Below are 10,690 nucleotides of genomic sequence, written 5' to 3' on the forward strand. Positions count from 1 at the left end.
GAGAGATATCACTCGTGTATATATATATATATATATATATATATATATATATATATATATATATATATATATATAGAAGTGAAACTGACCTGTTCTCTTCTGAGCTTTCTACTGTTCTCCTGCATTTAAGCATCCATGGGGCCGTCTCTGGTTTCCAGTGTTTTCCACTGACTGGCTAAAGTGTCCATTTCAGCACCTTGCACAGAGTAAACAGGTGTGAATAAAACTCTCAATGCTGCATTAAATAACAGCATGTGATAAAAAGGGAGAGTATTAACATGAATGTCATTCAGACCAGTATAGAGCTCATCTCGCTGTGGTGAGATCAGAATAGAAAAGTGAAAATCAAAAGTTAATGTTTGAGATTATTTAAATGATTTTCTTTTTCTAAAATGTGGTAATTTAACTATAAATAAAATCCAGATGGGTAGGATAAGACATTTGCATTTTTTTATGACAGAATTTAATTATCATCAAAGCTCAACATGTAAAATATTTTTTGCAAATAATGAGATCATCAAATAACAATGGCAAAAACTTTTGTGGTACTTACGTGACAATTGGAGAATGTTATATATATATATATATATATATATATTAACATTTTATTTTTTTTATATATATTTTTTATAAATAATATTTATGTATGAGAAAATACTATGCAAATATAATAACATTTAAAGATTATTTAACTTTTTTTTCTTTAAAAAGGGGAAAAAATGGTCAGATTAATCGGAAATTGACAATTGTTGAGTCTGTTCACAGACAGATTCATTTCATCAGTTGCTCAAGGCTCTTTATCTGTTGCCTTAGGTGTCTGTTTTAATATAGAAACCAAGTACCAGAGGCTGATATCTAATCAAAGCCGAACTTTCAATATTGATCCAACCTTAGATCAACGTTCTCTCTTTTCTGAAAAATTATCTTGAACTTTTATTCGATGAATCTTCTGTAAGACTCCTGTAGATCTGATTAACCGGCTTCATAGTCCTAGTGCTTGGATTCAGCACAATTCATGCAAAATTTTATGCATGAGCTGTATAGAAGTGATCATACAGAAGTTATGTCAAACATACTCTCACCCGGTTCAACTTGCTTAAGTGGATTTGCGTTTCTGTTTCTGTCTGCAGAAGCCAACGCTATTTTACCTTGAGTATTCTCACGGCTCACTTTGATAAATGAATAAACCCATATTCAAACCCTCTGCCTGTTTCTCTTTTTTTCTTGTGCCGTCTCTTTCTCTCACAGGTGCTTTGAATGTTTATTTTATGAAAATGAAAAAAAGGAAATGGGGGAAACTCTTGCGTTTTAGCTGTTTTACTCAGTATTTTTTGCCACTGTATTACTTCTTCCCTAGGATGTCGTGGCTTTTTAGTCAAGATGTTTTTGTCAGCGAGCTTCTGTTTGACAACTCCCTCATCTCTCTGTCTTTCTTATTCTCTCTCTCCCCGTCTCTCTTTCTGCCACTCTCCCAAACGAAACGGAACAAAGCAACTCTGTACCCCATCTAACCCCCCTTAAAAAAAAAAGATAAAGTTCTGCAGAAAATATTTTTCAATATTGTATGAGACTGGATGCCTCAGAAGAGCTGATTTTCCTTCCTGTGGTTCCTGGGTAAGTAATGGAGAAGTCTTGTTAGGCAGAACTAAACATTTCCAGTGAATAATTCAGATGGAGCTGGATGTGAAAGCTTCATGAGTTTTTTTTTTTCGGCAAATAGGCTTCTGGTAATGATTGATTTGAGATTCATGATTTTTAGAGGCATTAATGGTAGACTGTTTGTCTCATGCTCTGGGTGGACATGGGTATGACAGTGTTGAGTATGAGTAAGGACACACTATAAAACAGAAGACCATCACTCTTAATACGTTTAAAAATTCTCACAATTTCTTGTTTTCTGTCATGTTGGTGCATTTTTTTCCTGTCTGTAGGTCTATAGAGACTCACAGTTTCTTGTTTTCCGTCATGTTGGTTCATACTTTCCGACTCTTCGCAAAATTCAGTTTTCACACAGACATATCAACAAACAACATGAAGGAAAGGCTTGTGGTCATTTTGCACTGATTTGCACAGAACAGTTAAAAAACGTAGAGAAAAAAACTTGGAGATGATGTGGGCGACATTTATTTTATTTAGTATTTTATTTTTATTTTTGGACTAGTTTAGTTTAGTTTTGTTTTGGGGCTCCTGCTTCTAACAGTTTTGTTCTTTTGCTACCTTTCACAATTTTATTGCTCAGTACAGCATGCAAACATGGCGTTCAGGCATGCAAAATTGTAATTTTTTTGTTTGAAATTTGTCATAGTGTTTGTTACAGCATGCCTTCCAGTGAGATACTTCATATGCATTTCAGTAACTGTCTGCTTTAATTTGGCTACCAAATTGGACAAAAGAAAGATACATTTGGCTGTCAGAGGATTATTGGTGCACCCAGCCCATCCTTCAGGTCTTTTACACTTCCAGATTTCAGAAATGGGTAGGAAAAATAATTTTGGACTCTCTTTTAGCATTTAGAATAGTAACTTCAGACTGAGCACCAGAACATCCAGCCACAAGAGCAGCCTCTTCCCACAGACCATATTTCTCATGAGCAGCTAACACCGTCAAATCTTCAGTGCAATATTTCAGAGACATTGTGCATTTTTACTTGCAGTATGTAAATTTAAAGTCACAAATTCAAACTTGAAGACAAGAACACGCTGCAATGTGCAGTATTGTATTAATTTGGATTGTGTCTTCTTTCTCTCTCAGGTATGGCAGTGCTGAGTCTGAGTTTGCAGCATTTCATAGCGGGTCTCATCACCACTCTGACGTTCACCACAATGATGAACTGCACACAGAGAGCCGAGGAGAGCATACAGGTATCACACGTTACCCTCTTCAACTGACCGCAGCTCTTCACGCTTCCTGAAGGATCAGAGCAAACTGCTTAACGGCATCACACGTGTTCACCTAAGGTCAAAAGCGTGACAAATTTATTGTGATTCTCTTCAGTTTCAACAGTCAAACTCTGAAGACAATAAAACGTGCATCTTACAGTTTTTGATAGTTGTTGACAGGTAGAGTCTCACAACAGGTCGTGAGCTGCAGAAAGCCTGAGAGTGTTTCCTGTCTGCCACATACGTGAGCACATCACAGCAGTCAAAAGCTCATTTATCTGTCAGTCAATAGCTCCACTCAGAGAACTGAGCAGTTTTCACACTCTCTTTAGCTCTACACGTCAACCCATTTCAACTCATCAATCACCTACAAAGCATATGCATCGGAAAGTATATTCACATTCATAGATTTTACTTTTTTTATTTTAATCTTTTTTTTTGTTGTTGTTGTTGTCAAGATTATATCTTTGGTTGTAGAAGTAGCCCAGTGGTTAGTTCACGAAGTATATTCACATTCATAGATTTTACTTTTTTTATTTTAATCTTTTTTTGTTGTTGTTGTTGTTGTCAAGATTATATCTTTGGTTGTAGAAGTAGCCCAGTGGTTAGTTCACATGCTCTGACACATTAAATTATGGTGCTCATGTGGGCAATGCAAGTTTAAGACTGATTTGTGTTATTTCCCGACCCTGTTCCCAAATCTTCTACATTTTCAGTACTTCTACATGTCAATCTACTTCTCAAGAAGGTCTCAACAGTAACAACTTTCACTGTTTCAGTATAACACTACCGTTCGTAAGTTTGTTGTTGTTAAGATTTATTTTAAAAATATCTAAAAGAGGTTTCTTATGCTCACCAAGGCTGCATTTATTTGATCTAAAGTGCAGTAAAACAGTAATATTGTGAAATATTATTTACAATTTAAAATAACTATTTTCTATTGTTATATATTTTAAATTTGAGATTACTCCAAGAGTCACGTGATCCTTCAGCCTTCAGAAATTCTAATGTGTAGATATGATGCTCAAGGGACATTTCTTCTTATTTTCAATATTGAAAACAGTTGTGCTGCTTAATATTTTTGTGGAAACAGTCAGACTTTTCCCCAGGATTTTTAAAAAACAGAAAGTAAAAATAAAAAAGAAGAGTAGGGGAGTGCGGGGCACAAAGGGTTAGTTGTAACACGCGTGGTTTGAATATTTCCACATATGCTAGCATTGTATATGCATAGCAATTTAAGTATTTATTAGTTACCATATCAACATTATATAGAAAAAAAAAGTTCGCCAAATTTCAAAAATCTTTTGAAGATATTGCTGAACATTTATTTTACCATAGTAAAATTTTAATTCTTGCTTAAGTACATTTTTCATCTCAGTTTTTATTATTCATTTAAAATTAAACAAATCTGCTATTATTTTAATCTCCAATCTGTTATTTATCAGTTCAGATGGTTTTTTTAATGCTTTGATAACTAGCAGAAGACACTAACCAGTTTTAAATTCCAGTTGCGCAGATAGGGCACGTTGTAACACTGTGTTACAATGCGCTATTCTATGACATTAGCAATGTAATTTACACTATTTACTTGAATTTTAATGAGAAACACAGGTGAATAAAAACTGACAGTTTTTGAAATTATTATTTCAAGACATGTAAAGCATTTTTGCTCGTTTATGTGGGCCGTCCCAAGCATGGATGCAGTGTGTTCATTGTCAAATTCCAAAATCAGATTATTTTTAATTCTTAAAAAACGCCATTATTTTATTTGAAAAAAATAATTATTTTAGTTTGTCTTGTATATTTTTTTCATTAGATCAGATAATATTTTAAGCTGTCATATAGTCATGTTACAACGTGCCCCTCAGATGTTACAATGTACCCCACAGAGGACGCAGTGTCTCGTTCCCCTCAGGGAACCATGGTTACATAAGTAACCCGAGACGTTATTTAGGAATCCTTAAAAATAAAAAAAATAAAAAAGTTTTTAATATTTACAATAATATCTGAGAATTATACAACTGTTTATACAGATACAGTGTTTATGACTTCCATGCTGAAAATCTACTGTATAAACAAAGATGACTTACAGTGCAAATGTTTGAAGTAGCCTAATGTAGCTTGTGTTTTGTAAGTGCATGGGAATAAAGCAGCAGATGCATTTTGCATTTATGCTTCTTGTAATGTATATAGTTTGCGAAACAAACCTTATGCAAGGTGCATTAGGTGTGTATCTTACGTCAGCTGCTGCTTCTGTGTCACTTTTACAGTGTAAAGACATCTTATCTGTCTATCATTAAACAGTCCATCCATACCAGCTCTATTCTTCTCAACAATCAGCTCCCTATTTTGTCCCACTAATCTTGTGTTGCCTAATTTCTCTCCTTGTTTGTTCATTTGTTCATTCATTCTATTTGTTTATTTACCTGTCCCCTAGATGATAAACTGTAGTTCTCACTGTTCATAGATATCTCTCCCCTCCCATGTTCTCTCGTTTCATCCCCTCGTTCATCTTTGACATGATTGTATTGTCCTGCTTAAATGGGCCTGCGCTGCTTGCATGTGATCTTTCACTGCTCTCCCAGCTATTTGTCACTCCATCAGCTCAATACATGCTGAATTAATGGCGCTAACGAAACTCATTAAACAATAAGAGAAGTGTATGTTTTCCCTCGGTCTCTAAGCAATTAAAAACTTCAGATTCACATTCTGAGGAAAATAACCAGGAGGAGGATTGTAAACTGTAGGTTAAATCAAATGTTCATATGACATATATAACGTAGCGAGAGCAGCTTGTGTGTGTGTTTGTGTGTGTTTGTTTTAAGGTGGTTTTAGCCGACCGAAAACCAATACTGTGAATGTTGTGAAAAGGCCCTGGAGGGAGAAACTGAACACCTTAAACAAGTTTGTAGGAATAAAGGTACTTCACTTTACTTTAGTGCTGGGGCCATGTGAAGGAATGGACTTGGCTTTGCTTTCCCAACTTGTGTGCTAAGAGTATGGAGACAGTCTCTGGCGTCCAGACAAGAGAGAGCGATTCCGACTGCTCTTTGATCCTCCTGTTGGAATTGTTTTGATGTGAGGCAAAGTTAAAAATTGATAAATAAGAATCATGTTAAAAAGTCATCAGTTGCTTTGAAAAGTAACACATGTGAAAGGTCAAAAGCAAACATTTCAGTTGTATGCATGCTCACGTCACTTATGGCATCAACCTGAGTTAGATTTATTTTCTGATCCTATGTTCTTCTCTCTATTGTTTCCTTTACTATCTCTAATTGTTCTGTCCTATGAAGACAAAAAGGGCAATGATATTTAAATTAGGGAAGCACAGTGTATATTGGTTATCGGACAATATTAGAGAAATTTGTAGCTTGTAATTTTGTATGTTTATTTGAATTTGATTTGCATATTTTATTGTGCTTGATCATTTCCCCTATTTTTATATCCTCTAATGCTTACTTAAAGTTCATGTATTTGTATTTAGCTTTGATATATTTCATTTATAATTCTAAATAATTACATTTTAGTTTACGTTAAGTTACTAAGGCATTATTTTTACATTTCGAAGTTTTTCATCAAATTGTTTTATTTTTTTTTCAGTCAGTGAAAAAGATTTATAAGAGTTTTTAGTTTAAGTTTAACAAAACGTAACATTATTATGTTGTGATGTCTACATTTGCTTGCATTATTTAACGTGAATGATTTTTTAAAACGTTTTCTTTTTAAATTATTTAAGCAAAATACTATGGAATTGTAATATGAGTTGAGTTCTTTATCAGCCATAGCATGAAAAATATTGGGGTTTTGGGCAGATTTTTAAAAAGAGTGCATCCTAATATAAAGATCACTAGCATAATTAAACGCAGAACCTTTGCGGGATTTGAAAATATTTCATAATTCAGTGAATGAATGGCTTGTTTCACACACGGATAACATCTGAATCTAGCCTAACAGCAAAACACATTTCTTTATTATTAAAAGTAAATTAAAATTTCTTTATAATTTACTGTCCCTTTTTCATTGTTCTTGAGAAAATCCCACATATTGTCAAAAGTTAATGCTAAACGACTTTTTGTATTTCCCTCTCTCTGTCTCTCTGTCTATGTTCAGGCCACCCACTACAGTTTTCTGGCCACACTGGAGGTCCTTGGGAAACTGAGTTTTAGTGCCCTGGCTGGAGGTATGGTGGACACTGTGGGCTTTCCCATAGCCTTCATCATCTTCCTCTTCCTCACCTCCAGCAGTGCCCTGCATGTGTGGAGAGCCACAGAGACTGGCGTCCTGAAGGAGCAACTCAAAGAGCAGCCACAGTGAGCAGAGTTAGCCTATGAGAGAGTGTATGTCTAGGTGAGAAAGAGGGAAGTCGAATCTTATGTTTCACATAAGATACTGGTGACCAAATAGCCAGTGAAATGAATATGTTGTTTTTATTTGTATTTATTTATAACTCCACCAGCACTGATGTGACAAGAGCCACACAAGCACTCTCACTGAAAGCCAGTACCTCTTAACAGCTACATTGCACCTCTACAGTAAACTAGCTTTAAAGGTACTTGCTTTTCAACAACAAGTCATCCTGAATGGCAAGCGGACTGAGCTATGGCAACACTGTGCACATGTCATCTAGTCTGCCTGAAGGACAGCAGTTAATCATTTAAACAGCAAAATGTGGTTAATCTATTACGTTTGATATAACGGACAATGACAACTGTATTCTATACAATTTTACTGGTTATAAAAGATCTATATCAGGGTCTAGTCAAGTTTGGTTTAGGTAATCACCCTAGTCATTTACACATTTCATTATATACAGCATGCATTCACATGCCTTAGAAATGCCTTTAGTTTTTAATCTGATGCCCTCTGACACCTTAGATACAATTCCATCAGCTTATTGACCAATCAGCAACACACTGGGAGCAGTATGAACATTGAATTATGGTACTATGCTTAGTGGAGTGCATTTTTGTATTCTCAATGCAATACTTAAATTAAAGGGGTCATATCATTGAATATTCATATTGCGTTAAATATAAGTTAAATGTATGATGAAAAAGCAATACCTTTTTACAGTATTATACATCGACTCCTATTTGGTGTTCAGTGACTTGATCCAAAAATATTGCTTAACTCCAAAAGAATCAATGAAAAGAGTGAAATTAGTTAAAAACATTGTGCTGTTCCTGGTTGTGGAGCACCTGAAAATCCTTATCCTTCCTAGGATTATTAGGAAATGTTAGGGAAAATTGGCCCAGCAGCAAATGTGATATCAAGATGGTGTATGACCGTCTTAAAGGCACAGCAGCAAAAATCAAGGGCCGAAAATGGTCATGACAAACTTAATTAGGACTGTTTCGATGAAGTGGACCTCAGGGAAAAAATGATTTGAAAAAGTATATGACATGACCCCTTTAATGATTTTAAATACTGTACATTGCAACAGTTAAACTCATCAAGCTCATTTTTTTGAGCCGATACATGATTGTTTGAAATGTTTATGTTTTTGTATGAGTTGTCTGCATTTCCTATGCAATAACACAAAATTGTTCATGGTTATAACATACAACTTTGCTTCTCGCACATGAAAAAAACCTTTAAATCGCCTTATTATTATTTTAAAGATTTACTGCAAAGCCAAAACATGTGGAGCTATTGTTGAGACTATGTAGGCATACGTGTGGGATTCAGTTTTGGAGGGGATGTCAATTTCAGTTGCAAAAAAAAATAATCAAATGAAACTGCAGCTATACATGTATATAGCGCAGTTACAGTACATGTTTTCCATTCCTGTTGAAAGCAGAACAATATTTAAATATAATACACTATAGTATAGTACAATAGTATAGTCTATCTAATCTTCTTCTTTTTTTGTATTTGTTTTCTTGGAGAAACGGAAACGGACAGTCTCAATTAAATGCTACATTTTAAAAATGGTTACAAGCTCATAACACTTTATGAAAAAAGTGGAAAAGCTGTGGGCAATTGATGGTTATTTTGTCATTAAATCCTCTGATAAGCAAAGCCCTTACCAAACAAGCCATATTTGTCATTTTAGCTTGGACTAAAGGAGACTCAAAAATAAAAGGTATTACTGAACCCAGAGTGTCTGCGCTTTTATGAGTTTATCAGACAAGAATTCAAAGCCATTAGTCTGTGTTATTAAGAGATTCTGGGCCATACCACTTACCCTTAGTCTTTAGAAAATCCAATATTGTCTTGTGTACATTTATGTTTTATTCACAGATCTCTAGATCTAACAACTCAAGTATTTCCCCCAGATGGAGCCTGGAGACTTTCCCCATAAGATGACACAATAGCTGTAGAAGCGTATGCTGTTAATGGGATTGAACTGTATCCGCAGCTTATACCATGACACCGTATACTCTCCCTCCCCATGACAGAGAAATGATTCTTCCCGATCTGTCAGAGGGATTAGGAATCCTTACGTAATTCATGAATAGACCTGCACTTCACCCTTTCACTGTGACATTATTTCCTGGGTGGTTTAGCCGGAGAGAAAACAAGGAAGAAAGGAAGGGAACGTCTTCTTCACACTCCACTTTCACAAAACCACAAGAGACCAAAAACTGGTTAAACCGAGAGTGTGTATGTTTCAAATACGAGCTACAGTGGGTTTTTGCAGAGTCGTCAAAAGTAGATTCAGAAATATAGATTTAAGTATACATTTTCATAAGATGTAGTTTATAGTTTCTTCAGTTCTGAGCCAGATACGGGCTGCTCTTTGCTACAGTATGAAGTACATTGTGACGGAACATCTGGGCCCACAAATTAGATAGATAGATGGATAGACAGATAGATGGATGAATGGATAGACGGATAGATAGATAGACGGATAGATGGATGGATGAATGTAATGCACATTTAGAACACTATACTTTGTGTTATATTAGATGGATGGATGGATAGATAGATGGATAGCTAGATAGACGGATAGATGGATGGATGAATGTAATGCACATTTAGAACACTATACTTTGTGTTATATTAGATGGATGGATGGATAGATAGATGGATAGCTAGATAGACGGATAGATGGATGGATGAATGTAATGCACATTTAGAACACTATAGGCCTACTTTGTGTTATATTACCGTGGCATTAAATTACAGAAATATCGTTAATGCTGCTGTGTGAGTTTTTCTAATACAATGGCTGAGGGAGTGACAGCTAACTTAGTGTCTTTGTTTCCTTTGGCCAATGTAATCTCTTGATATTTTTTCCCTCTTTTGTAAAGTCATAGAATGCTATCATTCATGGCTATTTTGCAAAAATACTGTTTTTTTTTTGTTGTTTTTGCTATATGCTAAAAAAAAGTTGTTGTAGTTTCCATTCACCACTAATGAAGTTTGCCCAAACTACAACCACTTCTGCTTCTGAGAACCCTATAAATGTGAAAAGGGTCCATTCTGAGAAAATACTTGTGAAAATAGATGTAAAATGTCTGCTGAATCCTTCTGTACCTGATTATGGTCAGAATTTCAGTTTGAACAAAAAGAAGTATCAATTATTTCACTGAATACTGCTTACTGTTTCTTTAGCTGTTATCTGCATACAGATAGTTTTTTTTGCTGTTTTCTCCTTAGACCACAGTCAAATAGCCAATTAACCTCCAGTTAGCTTTGAGCATGAAATGCGGCCATGATTCACGTCTACAGACAGCTTAATGTGGCTATCAACTGTTTAGTAAATTGACTTGTCTTACCTAATAGCAACAAACAATAGGTATGACATGAAACAGACCTCAAGTTGTTTCTTGTGCTTTTCCCAGGCATTGAGTTTCCATTTTCTG

General features: G+C 35.1%; 1 protein-coding gene across 4 annotated transcripts in view; it reads left to right on the forward strand.

Moving 5' to 3' along the window:
- Positions 1–8,974, forward strand: part of mfsd3 (major facilitator superfamily domain containing 3) — a 20,699-nt gene extending 11,725 nt beyond the window's left edge. For 3 of the 4 annotated variants that reach the window (XM_016291645.1, XM_016291646.1, XM_016291644.1), the window contains exons 5-6: positions 2,752–2,861; positions 6,990–7,293. In XM_016291645.1, the coding sequence (XP_016147131.1) occupies positions 2,752–2,861; positions 6,990–7,193 (314 nt within the window). In that variant the 3' untranslated portion in view covers positions 7,194–7,293. Of the gene's footprint in view, positions 1–2,751; positions 2,862–6,989 lie in introns of all 4 variants that reach the window. The other variant, XM_016291647.1, reaches the window with a different exon arrangement.
- Positions 8,975–10,690: the final 1,716 nt, after the last annotated feature.

This window comes from Sinocyclocheilus grahami, unplaced genomic scaffold (genome assembly GCF_001515645.1).
Source record: "Sinocyclocheilus grahami isolate Dianchi unplaced genomic scaffold, SAMN03320097.WGS_v1.1 scaffold275.1, whole genome shotgun sequence".
NCBI lineage: Eukaryota > Metazoa > Chordata > Actinopteri > Cypriniformes > Cyprinidae > Sinocyclocheilus > Sinocyclocheilus grahami.